The sequence below is a fragment of the Papaver somniferum genome, chromosome 7 (assembly GCF_003573695.1).
Source record: "Papaver somniferum cultivar HN1 chromosome 7, ASM357369v1, whole genome shotgun sequence".
NCBI classification, from domain to species: Eukaryota; Viridiplantae; Streptophyta; class Magnoliopsida; order Ranunculales; family Papaveraceae; genus Papaver; species Papaver somniferum.
In genome coordinates this window covers 238,258,160-238,275,469 of record NC_039364.1, presented here as the reverse complement: position 1 = coordinate 238,275,469, position 17,310 = coordinate 238,258,160, and the positions used below count along the sequence as shown (strand labels likewise).

Sequence of the window (17,310 nt, the reverse complement as noted above, 5' to 3'; positions counted from 1 at the left end):
TAAGCGAGGATTATCGCACATGTTACAATTAGGATGACGTACTTAATAATGTCAGCATAATCACGAGTAAAGTGTGATGATCTGTGCGAAGGAGTAAGGTGTGCGAGATTGAGTGTGTGTACATGAGAGATTGTAACGCACAGTGGTTCCGAAAATAAGGGATCTATTAGCTGTCATCCACTATGTAGTACCCTATATAAGGGGAAGGAATCTGTATATTGAAAGAGAGATCTGAGATGAGTGTTAGACAAGAAATTAAGAGAGAGAAAGTTTATTTGAAGAGCAAATAAAGTCATTGTATTATCTTGATCTGAGATGAGTGTTAGACAAGAAATTAGAGAGAAAATTTATATGAAGAGCAAATAAAGTCACTGATTATCTTGTCACCGATTCAAGAACTTGAGATAATAAAAGAATTTCATTATGATTACTTAAAATCTTGTCTAAATTCATAGTGGTGTGGTTGTAGGATTTCCTGCAACTACAGTTACCATGTTGTGTGGTGCTATGTCACGTGTTTATTCGTGCCACATGTGTTGTGCCACTGTACCGATTAGCCTGGCCCAACACAACATATTAATTAAGCTAACATGTCGTGCCGTGCTGGATTAACTCACATACTTGACCGGGATGTGCTCGTGCTAGCACGACCCAATTTTGAGTTGAACAATAAGTTCTATAATTTAGAAACAGTGAGTCATGGATTCTGACAGTACGTTCGTGTTTTAAATCTTCGTCCTCGGCCTTGTAAAAAGTCATAATTTTTATCGTTTAAACACTCAATTTTTAGTCAGTATCACTCAATATCGGCCAGCACTGTATTTGTTAATATTGGATACTCCTCGATACCTTAATATAGTATTAATTTTCAATAAATTTGGGAATATAATATTTTTATTTTTGTTGATATGATCTTGAAAACATGAATCAATGGTAAAGTAAATGTGATTTTTGATCTTAGTCGAGTTACTATAGTTACTACTACCACTCAAAAAATGCCCACAAGAATCAAAATATATAAAGACTGCATAAAGCTATATAAAGTCAAAATAGAGAAGTACACAAAAGTAAAAAAATAAAAGAAGAAAAGAATTTTGTCAGCTATCAAAGAGAATGATTTATGCTTTCAACATAATTAAAAACACCAAAATTGATTAGACAATGTATTACTTGTTTCCATTGGATGGATATTTCACTATCATTTGATATTTGACATGACTTGTTTGAAGTTAAAAATTCGAGTTGTTTGTTGAATAAAAATTTAATTACAGGTGCAACTGCTCCTACTTGTCAATTAATTTTTTTTTTTTACATAACTTATAAAATTTCATTTACGATAAAGTAAAGATTATATATATTTTTCAATACATCAAAATCAAAGTTTAAAATACAAGTAAAATATACTAAATACAATTATTTAGTAAAGCGAAAGAACATATTACCGACGACCAATTAACCTTTGAAGGCTATTTTGTGAGTAGTGTTTATGCATGTATACAGATAGTTTGCTATATTAAGTCTTTTGTACGAATTTTGTTCCCTCTTAGCTTCAATTCTGGTTGGGTTAGTGATAGAAATCTAAAAACTAGTAAAATGTCGTAAATGCTTCAATTCTACTTCCACATTTACAAAGAAGCAAATCAACTCGCAGATGCCTTAGCAAATTTTGTTGCCGACAAGACTCAGTCACTAGGACACGCTGCAGCAAGACATATATGCACCGACACGCACCCTAGTTTTCTTAACAATTATGTAGTCCAAGATCAACTTGGCTTTATCTTTCAACGTGTACTAAATCTTGTTTAATCGTAATAAAAAGTAGTTCGGTGTTTAAAAAAAAAAAAAAAAAACCTAAAAACCGAAACAGCGAGGAGCTAGTCTATCATACACCTAATTACACTCTCTAAGGTATACAAAAATTTGATTTTGTACATTGTACAAACTTCATCAAAAATTAATCAAATTTCCACTAATCACTACCCCATTGTCCTGAAAAAACCAAAAAGAGTAGTGATTTGTTCCTGACATAAGTCCTTCACTGCAAGCCTAAAAATATTTTCGAAGATATGCTCACACCAAAAATAATCAAATGAATCCATCTAGATGGTTTTATCCATCCATACTCACGGCACACTAGCTCAGGCACCCACATCATCTTCTTTAAAAACTCAAGAAAAAGCTACAGCATGACTGTAAAGTCACTTTCTTTCTTTTAATAACAGACTGTTCTCTTTTCATCTTCTTATATACCTAAAAAAAATGCAAAAAGGAATTGAATTTTTTGTGTGTAAAAACAAACAACCAAACAAACATAAATAGATTGCTAAACATCTCATTATGACCTGTTTTTGTCTTTCATTTCCCGCACTCTTCTAAGTTTATTTAGTAGCTTCACAATCTTTCATTCATTTATTCTGCAACTCCAATTGAAAGTTGAAACCCACCCCAATTCTCTAAATTGAAACCCCCACACAATGAATTCTTCTTCATTCTTATGTAAAACAGTAAAAATGGTTGTTGCTATTGTAATTCTGCTTCAATTCTTCATTTCAATGGAGATTGTAGTGTCATCACCATCATTCTTTGACAGAATTATGCAACTTCCAGGTCAACCTCCTGTAAACTTTCAGCAATACTCAGGTTATGTCAATTTAGATGAAAAGAAGCAAAGGGCATTATTTTATTACTTTGTTGAAGCAGAATCCAATCCAGCTTCAAAACCTTTAGTTCTCTGGTTAAATGGAGGTAATGCAAAAAAAACAAAAACTGTTCTTTTTTTTTTCTCTTTTTATAAAAAAAAATCAAAAAGTTTCTTCTCTTTTTTGATTTTTGATTTTTGATTCTGATTCTTCTTTTGTGTTTTTTTTTTTGTTCTTTAGGTCCTGGTTGTTCATCTCTTGGAGTTGGAGCATTCTCTGAGAATGGACCTTTCAGGCCTAATGGAAATGTGCTTGTGAGAAATGAGTACAGTTGGAACAAAGGTATTCAGCTTTTTCTTCTTCCTCTTATGTTTAAAGATTGTATCTTTTTTCATTTTTATGAAACCCTTTTTCATGTCTGGATTGAATCTTTTCTGTATCAAATTTCAGAAGCAAACATGTTATATTTGGAAACACCAGTTGGAGTTGGGTTTTCTTATACTACTGAGACTACTTCAGAGGATGATGATACTGCCACCATTGGTGATAAGATTACAGGTGATTTCAACTCCTTTTCATGTTCTTAGAAATGGGTTGTTCTTAAAAATTTGAAATTGACTTTGCAATTTTTGTTTTTGGGGTGTTGAAGCCAGAGACAATCTTGTGTTTCTGCAAAGATGGTTTCTCAAGTTCCCACAGTACAAGCATAGAGATTTGTTCATTACCGGAGAAAGCTATGCCGGCCATTACATTCCGCAACTAGCCGAACTCATGATTCAATTCAACAAGAAGGACAAGTTGTTCAATCTCAAAGGAATTGCAGTAAGTAGTGAAATCCAGTTAGTGTGCATTTGATTGGGATAATGTTGATGACTTCTTTGTTGTTCCCAGCTGAATTGTGTGTGTGTTTTAATTGCAGTTGGGAAACCCAGTTTTAGAATTCGCTACGGATTTCAACTCAAGAGCGGAATTCATTTGGTCTCATGGACTAATATCTGATTCCACATACAATCTTTTCACTTCAGCTTGTAACTACTCAAGATATGTGAGTGAGTACTACAGAGGCTATGTTTCACCTGTTTGTTCAAGGGTTATGAGTCAAGTAACAAAAGAAACAAGCAGATTTGTCGACAAATACGATGTTACGCTCGATGTTTGCATATCATCAATACTCTCACAATCCAAAGTTATCACTCCCCAAGTGAGTAGAATCCACATTTGCATTATTGTTCATAAGTTTCAGACGGAGCTAGTGATCTGAGAGTCAGCGCAGTAGCCAACTGAGCTAATGCCAGTTGGTATTGTTCTTAAAGTTTGTCGAGTCTCTGATTGTGCTCAAATTTTAATGTGGCAGTCACTTACGAAGAAGATAGATGTCTGCCTCGATGATGAAACGACGAATTATTTGAACCGTAAAGATGTTCAGTTTGCATTCCATGCTCGGCTTGTAGGAGTCAATAAGTGGACTGTTTGCAGCAAGTAAGCTATCTTCTTTAATCTTATGGCATGTTTTTATAGTTCTATGAAACTTTTTTGTCCGAGTTGTTGACTGATTTTGTTTACCATATACTATGATTTTGCAGCGTACTGGATTATGAGTTGCTTGATTTAGAGATACCTACAATCTCCATTGTTGGTTCAATTGTCAAGGCTGGAATACCTGTTCTGGTTTACAGGTATGCTTCACTTTAGACTTGAATTTCCTTGATACATTTATTTTATAGAGATTCGAAGAATTGGTGGTAAAAGCAATTTGCAATTCTTCACTTCTTACAGTGGAGATCAAGATTCTGTAATCCCATTAACTGGAAGCCGGACATTAGTCCATGGACTTGCCAAGGAATTAGGTCTCGACGTCACTGCACCTTACAGAGTTTGGTTTGAAGGTCAACAGGTAATTTCTTTTCCTCTCTCAATGTTACTAGTTGCAATCCCAAACAGCCTTAGTTCCGTACGCAACCGTAGAAAGAACTAATTTGTGGGGTTTTCTATCTTTGCAGGTTGGTGGATGGACTCAAGTGTATGGTGATATCCTATCGTTTGCTACTATAAGAGGAGCTTCACATGAAGCTCCATTCTCACAGCCAGAGAGATCACTTGTTCTGTTCAAGTCATTTTTAGAACGCAGGCCTTTACCAGAAGTCTTTGTTTAGCTACTTACTACTACAGGTGATAAGATTGAAAGGAAAATAGCTAGATTGAGTTGTAAGTAATGTTCGTCGTCGTTGTATTCAGGCCGATGAATGAGAAAAAGAAATGCCTTCATTCGTTTATAGTCTTGGTTTTCCCTGTGAATAGAATTTTTCAGTATGCAGAAATGTTTGATGATAGTAAACAAAAAATGAACAGCAGTAACACTACAATCCAAGTAGAAGCTACATTGAAGCATGCGAATCAAAAGCATGCCCAGCCAACAAAGAGAACCCCATTACAGAAAAGTAAACCAAACGAATTTCCGGCAATCTAAGGATTATGTGCAGTAACAGTTACCACCACTTTCCCGAAATAGTTATCGACATAAACTGAATCACGCTGCTTTCTTCAGTAAACATTTTATCAGCCAACAGAAATCTAGTGATAGTTCACTTCAATGCCCGTTAACTGTAGAACTTGCTTGTTTAGCTCATCGCCCCCTGCACACATGTTCAGATGCTTCTTCGCTTGTATTTTCCTCCATGTAATTTTCTTGGCAATTTGGTGCGGTATGACTCTACTGCACCTAAAAGTTGACCACTCGAACACAAAATCAACAAAACAAGGCCTTGCCTTGCGCAGCAAAAAGCATTTGGAAAAGGTGGTTCGTTTTGCTTTTCAACTTTTACCCTTCATAGGTCCCCCTCGCCAGAATAGTCCTAAATTTCTATTGTTATTGGTGGATTCGAGGCACATTTCTAAAAGGTTCCATCTATGAATTTTGTATTGAGAACGAGAAACGAGTAGTGTTTCTTAATGACTCTTAATTGTGTGGGAAATCAAAAGTTATCTGCTGCATTAGTAGTTGAGAGAAGTAAATGTGACTGATTGTAGCCAAAAGTTGCCATATTTTATCCATTTCCCATTCAATACAGGATGGCGTTGGTGATGGATTTCTATTCTCTTTTGCTTTCACTCGATGTGAAATTTGGTGGCCTCCCTTAGTCTAGAATAGAAATTATGAAAACTAGCTTTTCGCAATCGACCGAAAATGTTTTTTTTTTCCTCCCGTAATACTCATCAAGAAATGAAACAGTGCAACTGCATAATTAGTCGTATGCATATCAACGTTCTAACCTCTTGTGATAAACCTCTAAATAAATCCCCTGAACTCCAACATCATAAATTTCAGGGCTTCACCTCTTCTTTGTGAACTTCTAATTTAGCTTATAATTGGTGACAAGCTGACAAAAGAAATGTCCCATTATTCCAAGCATTATATTCTCTGAATTGTATTGTAAAATCATCACAATACATAGCGTCTCTGAGAGGTCTCTGCATCATCATCATTATTATCATAACTTGTAAGGCTAGGCTAAAGAAGAATCATACGTAACTTCACATGCAAAGCAAAGAAAAGAAAACGACCTAACATGACTTCAATAGAATCTATCATTTTCATACTCATTCTTGACCATATATGAACTCAAATATGTCATTTACAATGTATGTAGCATGGTTCATTTTAGGGTTTTGAGTACCCAAAAAAAGAGATGAAACTGTTAAGGTGCAGTAGGATCTCTTGTCTTATCAAAATCCATATAACAGCCTGAAATCCGTAGTATGGAAAGTTGTATGTGATGAATAAAGCATCATGCATGCACTTTTCTCATCTTTGGGCAGCTGCATGTAGTACTTGACTCGTCTTTTGAATTGTTTCAATAAGTGGGAGATTATTGATGTCAATGAGTCTTTTGAAAGCCTGGCTTGATTGAGGTATACCCAAATTAATTGGGGTATATTTAATAAGACAAAACCCAGGTCATTTTGAAGTAAAAGAAGCCACCCCTTAACCATGTTTTTTCTAAATGGCTAACATATCCTTGTTTAATTAACACTAAAAAAATTTGATTAACTTAATTAATTGATTTTAGATTGATTAATTGAGTAGATTAAAACTTATAAATTTAAGTTATCAAATTTGTTTTTGATTAAACTCATGTGGGAAGATTTTTGATGAAAAAAATTGTTTTGAGAATTTTTTTTACAACGAAAATGAAAACATACTAGCCAAACACTATCTAAAAAGGGGATTGCAAAGCTGATGTATGAAATCATACTCAAAATTAAAGAATTTAATCAATACTTTCAGTTCTGAAATTATGAAAAGTCGGCAGGGTCAAAGAATGAAGAAGATGCCAACTAACTTTGGCCGGCATGCTTATTGATTTCTTACATTGCCGGCTAACTTATAGTCGGCAAGGTCGACAAAAAATACTCTGCCGATGATAGGCTCTTTGACATACAGAGAAAGGTGTTACAAATGCATGATTAGTCGGCAAGGTATAAAGATGAATACCGTGCCGACCCTGTAAATGCTGATTTCAGAGATGAAAAGTCGGCAAGGTATAAGAATGAATACCGTGCCGACCCTGTAAATGCTATTTTTAGAGATGAAAAGTCGGCAAGGTCGACAAAAAAACACCGTGCCGACTGATATTAGTCGACAAGGTCGACAAATAAATACCCTGCCGGCTGTTTGATAAGAATACGAGATCATACAGGATTTGAGATTGGGTACGAAATCATACCCAATCTCAAATCCCGTAGCCAATTTTTTTTTTCTTTTAGTTTCATTTTGATTTTTGATTTCATCACATTCCAATAGAGTTTTGATTTCTAAAGCATTTGAGAAAAAAATTGCTTTTGATTGATAAGTCGGCAGGGTATCAATAGTAAGGGTGATTTGGTATTTTAGGATTTTTTAGACCCTTATCACACTACTTTGGATGAGAACAAAATGAGTATACCCCAATTAATCTGGGTCAATCTCGCCGGGTTTGAAAGTGTGATTATTTGCAAAATGTACCGTTTTGCTCTAGTCGAGTTTCAATTTACTATCTCAGTCCAAGTTACGTTATATTATATAGGCCCAAAAGAGATTTTTGCTTGAACCATTTTTTAGGGACTATGGTTTTTTTGGGGGACCATGGTCTTATTAGGCCAACCTCTCTATACTTATAAGGGGTGTCCTAAAGCTAGGTAAGTACACATTTACCCTTTACTTTAATTTGAATTAAAACTAACCTAATAACTATATAAATCTAATCATATATATTTAATCTAGATGAATCTATTATCCAAAATCAAAATCAAAAACAAAAATAGGGGGAATCGAAATTTTTTAGTTTTGAAAAAAAAAATTATCCTCCTCTTCTTCTCTCTTTGTTTGACGTTTCTCGTTCGATTGAAAAATGAGTATTAACCATCAAAATGAGTTGAAAATGGAAGTTGCAGAGAGAAGTTCGGCTAGGAATTATGTGAAAAATTTTGTCGAACTAACCAAACCTAATGAAAACGATGAACATGAAGAACAGTTTGGCTATTTCGTAAAAAAAATTCCCAACCGAACCTTAGTTCGGTTGTGTCGCAAAAAAACATTTCCCAACCGAACCCTAATAGTTCGGTTAGTTGCAAAAAAACATTTCCCAACCGAACTTTAGTTCGGTTACGTCGCAAAAAATGTTTCTTAGCCGAACTTTAAGTTCTGTTTGATCGTAAAAAGTTTTAAATTTTATAACCGAACTATTTAATGGTCACACCAAATAACTATTTTTTTATAACCGAACTAATCATACTAATCACTAATCATTACTAATCATTAATTAATAACTAATTAATCATTAAACTAACACATTTAATTAAGGAGGGTTAGTTTGGTACTAAGAAAAATATATAGACAAGGGATGACTTAGGATTACTTATAATGTCTTGCCTAAAATAAAATCATGCCCCCCACAAAAAAACCATGGTCCCAAAAAATGATTCTTTTACTTGTACTTCCTTGTTCTTGATATGCCTAGCTTTTGAGTCAAAACCCAAATTAACAATATCATTAACCGGCCCTCTAAGGTAAAAACCACTGGTGCCTTTTGTAGGATAATAATGTGGCAAGTCAAAGACAAACAACTGCATACAACTGCCTTTTGATATGCCTAGCTTTTGAGTCAAAACCCAAATTAACAATATCATTATCCACTGCTTTGGATGTGCTTCATTATTATTCCCTTGTATCTTGGGAATTTGTTGGATGGGACATCACCTTCATCTTGCTTTCTCTTTTGCATAGAATCATAGTTTTCATATCTCATTATTCCCTGGTCATGATCACGGTTTTAGCTGCTCTTGGCCCATTATCATTGCTTTTCCACTTAAATAATCACCAAATAGGCAAATATGAAGACCGATGAGAAGGTCCTGTAGAGCTTGTCTATTCATTATTTCCATTGTCACCAAGTCTTTGAACATTTTGGAAAAGCTCAAATCGACTTTCCAATGCGTATCTTATCCCACAACACACATTGTTTTGTAATGGGAATGTGTCTCACGCAAGCTTAATCATAAATCTAAAGTCATAGTGAAGAAGATAAATACATATCGTTAATCATTAACTTTGGAAGACGTTTATGGAGATTAACTAACCTACTCTTTTCGATCAAATGACTAATTAAGTATGTTTTGTATTTTTAAGGGAAAGAAATATTATTCTACAAGAAAATGCGAGCATTTCCCTAGAATATATGGGTCGTGAGGAAAGGTATTATGGGCGCAAGGATTGAATTCTGTAAACCTTTTTGCAAGTTTTAGCTTGAGCATGTATTTTTAGAAGAGACATGCGCAGCATGATTTCGAATAGATAAAAAATAGACCAAGCGTGGGAGGCACTTATGTGTATGTGGCTGACTGACATGGACCCAGAGTCTGACATGCCTAGGCTCATCGACACCGGAACATACGATGATATACACTATGTGAATTTTTAATTTTGTGCTCTTGGCTGAACCAGATGCTCCGTGGGTTCAGATTTTATCTAATAAATAATTTCCTAGTAGTAATCCTTTCAAGGGAGTGTGTTTTGGATTTGGAGAGGTATTTGTAGAGGTCTAGAAATGATTAGAAAATACCGTTGTTGGGAGGTTGGAGATGAAAGTAAAATTGAAAGGAAGGACAAGTGGGTACCTAATAGAAATGGATATTAGACTCTACTTATGCTTCTATTAATATGAGAACTTTGAATCAACTTATGTTGCAGGGGGGAAAGAATGGAATGTTGAGCTTCTAAACAGTCTTTTTGGTAATGAAACTGCGAGAGATATTTGCTCTATAGGAATCCCACAATGTGGGAAGGATAGTCTAAGGTGGACACCATCTTATAATGATTCTTTTAGTATTAAATCTGTTTACGTGTATATCATGGATGAGATTTATGGAAACTAAATTGTTACTTTCCCTTGGAAACAGTTTTGGAAAATTGATTTGCCGCAAAAAATCAAACATTTTCTGTGGAAATGTGTGCAAGATTGCTTAGCTGTTAGGCATAAGTTAGGTAGGTTTGTCCGGATATTGATGGATCTTTTCCCTTTTGTCAGAATGCAAATGAAACTGCGAACCATTTTCTATGATTGTTCTGTTTTTAAGAGTCTACTAACTGCTATAGATCCCAATTTGCATGTATAAATGATGGAATACAGGTTAAAGATTGGATTGCTTCATGGTTCTCTAGTAATAGTAGTCAGAGCCATATGAAGTTTATCAGAAAAATTAGCTTTGTTCTCTGGCATATATGGAAACTTAGATGTGCAATAGTTTTTGAGAGAGCTTTTGTTAATGTCACAAGTCTCACTCGAATAGTGACCAAGGAAGTAGCTGATTGGGAGACAAATATGCATAAGAAAGAAAGCATAACAGGAAGGAATAGACATTTAAGAGCGCAAACAATTTGGACTTTACCAAAGAATGGATATCAAAAAATTAATTTTGATGCATTATTTCTCAAAGATAACAATACTATGGGCATTGGACTAATAATTTTTTCTCATGCAGGGACATATGGGGTGAAGTTACAAAAGCTGGGCTAGCACGAGATGAGGAGAAGGCTAAAGCGCTTGCATCTTTAGAGGCTGTTAGATCATTTATCGGTCGAACTCGCATGACTTGCTATCTCAAGCATGTTTATCAATGTTAGTGATCAAAACTATAAGTCTTGATTTCTAGCCTACATATCTAAAGGTCTCGGACTAGGATAGAAAGTGTAGTTGAGCTCAAGACTCCATGGAAATCATCATACAAGACGAGGACTACTCAAGGAACTGGTGGATCTTCATCGACTAAAAGGTATGTGGAGATTTGAGCTTATCTTTCACTCAAAAGTCTATCTACTCTATCTCCTACTCTTGAGACAAAATTCGTATTAATATATAGACTTTCATTATACACATTTGCTATTTCGAGCCGAGTTTAACTCGCTATCTATTTCTCGAAATATGTGTTGGTAAGCTTTCGCTTTAGCCAAATTCATCTTTACCTAGTGAAGAATGTCATGTTATGTTTCAATCACTTTGGAAATTGCTTTGACGAAAAATGGTATGTGAATAACGGCTATATAACGTCCTCTGAGAATGTTTCAATGATTGAAATGAGAGTTTAGATTACATAACCATTGGTAGGATATAAGCATTGTTGTGGAAACACATATATGTATAAGTCCTTATTCCTTGAACCAAAGTTTGCGAACTTTGTTGATCAAGAGAAACGGAATGTGGCGTGAGCCAAGTCCGCGAACTGGCGGAAGTTATCGACCCGAGAATTTCTGCTGGAGTTTGTGAACTCCTTCCGTGAGCTTAAGTCCACGAACTTGAGTTGGTTATATCTAAAATCGGTTGTTATTGAACTCATGTTTATATAAACTAAGGAATGCTTTTGCAAACCATGGTTATAAAGTTCATGAACCGATTCGAGTGAATCAAACCATTTTTGCTTCGATTGTGTCTTGTGTAGTTACATAAGATCTAAGCAATTGAACAACTCTCTAACTAGTTCATTTGAGTCATTTGGACTAGTTATGGTGAAGAAGAATATGGTGGATATGAAAGTAATCATATGGCTAACCATTTGGTTAACTATTGTTGAACCAACAAATGTTAATGTTTGGGAATGGTTCGTAAACCCAAAATTGGACATTTCATTTGTGTGTAACAAGCTAAGTTTTCGATCCAACGGTTGAGAAATATTAGCTTGAATCTAATCAGGTTTTCATCTAACGGTGAATATTGAATGCTTTGTTACCAAGCTAACATTGATTGTAAACCCTGATTTGAAAGACTATATAAGGGAGAACTCTAGCAACTGGGAAACCTAATCCCCACACCTTACGTGTGATACTAGTTGCATAGCTAGAGTCGATTCTCCTTTAACCTTTGGTTTCTGCTTCTAAACCAGGTTAACGACTTACAGACTTCATTGGGATTGTGAAGCCAGAACGATACTACTTTTCTTGTAGTTGTGTGATCTGATCTTGTTGTTTCTATCGTTACGAGTACAATTGTAATAATTGGCGGCAAGATAGAAAACTAATCACAAACATTTAGTCTCATCGTTTGTGATCCATAATATATTTTTTCGCTGCGTCGATTAAGATTATTATGAGGTGATCAATAATACTAGGTTGTTCTTCGGGAATATAAGTCTGGTTTATTGATTGGTTCCTGTTCACCTTGATTTATCAAAAGATGGAACAAAACTCGTAGGTATATTCGTGGGAGACGGATTTATCTATTACCGTAGACTTTTCTGTGTGATAATATTTGTTTATTAAAGTCTTCGACTTTGGGTCGTAGCAACTCTTAGTTGTGGGTGAGATCAGCTAAGGGAATCAAGTATGTAGCATCCTGCTGGGATCAGAGGCGTAGGAGCATAACTGTACCTTGGATCAGTGTGAGATTGATTGGGGTTCAACTACAGTCCAGACCGAAGTTAATTTGGAGTAGGCTAGTGTCTGTAGCGGCTTAATACAGTGTTTGTTCAATCTGGACTAGTCCCGGGATTTTTCTGCATTTGCGGTTTCCTCGTTAACAAAATTCTGGTGTCTGTGTTACTTATTTTCCGCATCATATTTTGCTATATAATTGAAATATCACAGGTTGTGCGTTGTTCAATCAATTAGAATATCCGACCTTTTGGTTGTTGATTTAGATTGATTGACACTTAGATATTGGTCTTTGGTACCATCCAAGTTATCTCTCTTTGATAAAGACTCGCAGATTTATATTTGCTTGAGTAAAGATCAAATCGAGAGATTGAGATATAAACTCTTTGATATACTTTTTATCTAGATTGAGTCTGACTGTCTAGTTGATTCTCTAGAAAGTATATTGGAGTTTGTCCATACAGATTGCTAATCGAATTGTTGGGTGTGGTTGTTGTACCCCCGCTTTTTCAATTGGTATCAGAGCAGGCAAACACGTTCAAGACCTTACAAGTCTGTGTTTGTAGCGATCTGACTCTATGGACAAGAGTACTATCTCTGATAACGCAACATCAGTTGGGAGACTCTCGGGTGAGCTTCAAAATCCTGAAACTTCTGAGAAAAACTCTATCTCCTGTTCCTTGACTGAATCTGCATTCGACTGGGAAAAATCTCTTGATGAGAAGTTGGATGAACTGTCAGATGACAGTGATTCAGAAGAAGGACAAAGTATCGATGAGGAAGTCTTTCAATATATCAAGTTGTTTGACCATGCTTTGAAAGATAAAAAGTCAACAACTTGCTTACGTAAGTACATGACTCCTCTTTGTCAAGAAAACAGAAAATTGAGAAAACTCTTTAAAGGATATGATGGTGGATATAATCTCCTAAAATCTACCGTTAAAGATTGTGAGGAAGATGTTCGCACAAAAAGGTCTGAATGTGATAATCTTCTCCGAAATCTCTTTGTGTTGAAAGAAAGACTTGCAGTAGCTGAAGCAAGATATGACTCTCAATAAAAATGTTTTGATGACAAAGAACTCATTCATATTGCAAAGAAAAATCCTTGGAGACTGACCTTGCAGCTGCTCTCGATAAAGTGAAATCACTGGAAGAGAGTCTGAGAAGATTCAATTATAGCTCTACAAAATTGTCTTCTATGATTGGAGCATGTAAAGAACATCGTGATACACGTGGTCAGGGCTATAAAGGAATAGACGCTCCAAAAACTAGTGAGATCAATTTTGTTAAAGCTGTTGATAATTCTTCATGTGAAAAAACTTTCACAGCTTGTAACATGGATAAAAACAAGGATTATACTTCTTCCAAATCTACTCATACGAGAACGGTTAAGAATAATTCCTTTAACTGCTATTACTGTGGAAACAAAGGACATTCTGAGCGAAGATGTCGTTTTCGTTTAAGGAATGAAAAACTTCACAACATGCTTGCATGGATGTCTAAAGAAGTCATCAAACCTGTCTCTTACATTGTTGGAGCAAAAGGCACTTTCGACAATGAGTCTTTTCTTAATCGTGCCTTTGAAACGAAAAATGGTAGAAGGAAGAACGGTCGAATAGTAACTGACTTCTCAAATAACTTTGAAAAGAGGAAAAGACGTAGGAGAAAGAAAGAAAGGTCAAGTTTCTTGTCACTCCCTGAAGAAGGACGCAAATCCAAGAGTTCAGCTCCAGATTGCTTACATATAAATAATCGAGTCTCAGAACTTAAGATAAGCATAAACAGACTCAAACGGGGCATCAAAAAAACATGGAAAGCGATTGAATCAGGTACTCCTTGTTCCTCTCTTAATAAAACTCCTTCAACTATGTCATGTGATTTGTCTCTAAATTCTTCTGAAGGAGAAAAAGAAGAAGTCAAAATGCAAAATGATCATCCTAATACACCATGACTGCCCAATACATCATCCCTTTTTTAATATTAGAAGATGCTCATTGTTCTCAAAAAGTGTGTCTTGGGAAGTGCTGTCGAGGTTGTATGTTTTCTCTTCTCGTTTTTGATCTTTAAAATCTGTTGAGCTTCACTCCAGTTTTCTCTTGTAGATAATCATGATCTTTCGTCCTTGAGAAATTTTTCCTGTTTGCGTGTACTTCCTCTAAATAGTTGGTTCTCAACTATTTGTCGTGACTTTCGAACTCCATTCTTCTTTTGGTCACATCTTAAGGCCATGACCACCAGTGCACGAACTCTTGGCCCACACGAACATGTACAAGTTTTCCTAGGATTTTCCATGGAACTTATTTATATACCTGGGTGTCATACCATGTTACACTGTTCTGAAAGGTCAAAGGGTTTTACTAATTTTTGGTATGCACAATGAATGGAGGAAACGAAGATGATGAAGTCAAGAAAGGGAAGTCTATCGAGTTTCATGAGAATCTTGTTTTCATAACATGCCTTCATGCCATTGATCATGAAAACAAACTACCAGTTCAGATTTCATCACAATTGGAAGGAAATCTTCTTCAAGATTTTGAAGTCGTACGTGAACAACTCGGAATTGCAACAAGGAATCTTGAGTTTTTGAAAAATGAACTGAAGAAAGCATCTGATGAGCTCGTCTATGTTAAATCTCTGGTTGCTAACCGGGTCTAGTGCTTTTCAGATCATGTTCTCTATAAGAGTTTGTTTACCTAGTAAAGCTTCTATTTTTTTTTTGTTTTGTTAGAAGAATAACTAGAGTTTGGAATAGCATTATTGTGATTACACATAGTTATGTCCAACATTTTCATCTTCATGTTTTTAGATTTATTGGTTTAAATTCTAAATTTGTTTGGAAGATGATTTTTACAGTATTAATCTTTATGGTTTTATATATTGCAATATTGTTGTGGGACTTGTGTGTTTACGTCCGTGAACTTGACTGTCCCATATCTTTTCAAAAGTAAAGTCTTTCGTATGTCGATATTCATATGTTGATAAAAAATGAATAGACTTTTGACAAAACAAAAGTTAAGCCTATTATGTCAATTATTGATGGAAGATAGGTTAAAATCTTTTTTTTTACAAGGATTATGTCTATTGAATGTCGTTATGCGAGTAGTGATGGAAAATAGAATGAATCCTTGTGTATTCCGCAGTAATTGATATTCCCTGATCCATATTTTATGTATTACTGTGAGGGTCCGTAGAGTGTCTTATGTTGAGCGTTAAATAACTAAGTTGATTATTTTTTATTAGCTATGTTGTTGTTCCGTGAGGTACTTTATGTCGAGCATTTTTCATCTGAATTAATCATCTTGTGTGGTTATTTAGTTGTTGCTCCGTAAGTTTTCTTATGTTGAGCATGACCAATTAAATTGATTACTTTTGTGATTAGTTTGGTTATGTATTTCGATTAGATTAATTATGGTTTCTCTTGTGATTAATCTAATTGTGTATTTTTGAGTCTGCATAAGTTCACTTATGTTGAGCATTTTTCGATTAAATTAATCATGAGTTCTCTTGTGGCTAATTTAATTGAGTATTTTGGATTCAAATTCATACTCGTATGTGATTTGTTATTTCCAAATAAATCCTTGTTTTCTTTCGAAATTAAGTTCGCTCTTGTTGTTCTTTCGGGAGTGACATTTTATGGGGGAGAGTTCTTTTTGAATTTGCGCTTGATTGCCAAATCTTTGTGGGGAGTGCGGCTGTGGAATATTATAGGGGTTATCTTGTATCTTTAAACTCCTTGATGAATGCATTTAGCTTCGGCTTTATGATTGCATCTAAACAAGATGATATATTTTTACTTTCTTTTGGTCAAGAAATGACTCTTTCGGAAATTTCATTAAGATCCCGTTCTTGTACCTTTGCTAATTTTATTGGGAGAATTAATATGTAGGTCAAACTACAAATACATATGGTTTTCGGATCATTATGTAAGGGGGAGTGGTTTCCATGTGAGATGGAGTATTGACTAAGGGGGAGTGATACATATCACCATAGTATTGTTGTTAAAGTTGTGATACAATTGGACTTTTACGTTGTGTAATGATACTATGACATTGTATAACAATGATTGAGAACTATTGTTTTTTTGTTGTTATAGCTACGGATTTTCAACAACGATGATGCTAAACTTACAACTTTTGGGATCATTGGAGTACTTGGAAGTGACGAAGATTTCGAGTAATATTGAAGATTAGGCATGTGGAATAGGAACTACAAAAGTTAATTTATTTATTTTTTGTATTCCATATGTATTAATAGTTTTGCCACTAAAATTGACAAAGGAGGAGATTGTTAGAGCATTACTCGGTCGAACTCGCATGCGTTGCTATCTCAAGCATGTTTGTCAATGTTAGTGATCAAAACTATAAGTCTTGATTTCTAGCCTACACAGCTAAAGGTCTCGGACTAGGATAAAAAGTGTAGTTGAGCTCAAGACTCCATGACAATCATCATACAAGACAAAGAACTACTCAAGGAACTGGTGGATCTTCATCGACTAAAAGGTATGTGGAGACTTGAACTTATCTGTCACTCAAAAGTCTATCTACTCTATCTTCTACTCTTGAGACAAAATTCGTATTAATATATAGAATTTACTTATACACATTTGTTATTTCGAGACGAGTTTAACTCGCCTATATATTTCTCGAAATATGTGTTGGTAAGCTTTTGCTTTAGCCAAATTCATCTTTACCTAGTGACGAATGTCATGTTATGTTTCAATCACTTTGGAAATTGCTCTGACGAAAAATAGTCTGTGAATAACGACTATATAAC

General features: G+C 35.1%; 1 protein-coding gene across 1 annotated transcript; it reads left to right on the top strand.

The window, feature by feature from the left end:
• The first annotated feature begins 2,176 nt into the window (after nucleotides 1-2,176).
• Nucleotides 2,177-4,914, top strand: LOC113299938 (serine carboxypeptidase-like 45). Its single transcript, XM_026549065.1, has 9 exons — nucleotides 2,177-2,745; nucleotides 2,880-2,981; nucleotides 3,090-3,197; nucleotides 3,289-3,461; nucleotides 3,559-3,840; nucleotides 3,994-4,118; nucleotides 4,223-4,315; nucleotides 4,416-4,533; nucleotides 4,640-4,914. The coding sequence occupies exons 1-9, from the start codon at nucleotides 2,475-2,477 to the stop codon at nucleotides 4,790-4,792; spliced, it is 1,425 nt and encodes a 474-aa protein (XP_026404850.1). The 5' UTR covers nucleotides 2,177-2,474; the 3' UTR covers nucleotides 4,793-4,914.
• Nucleotides 4,915-17,310: the final 12,396 nt, after the last annotated feature.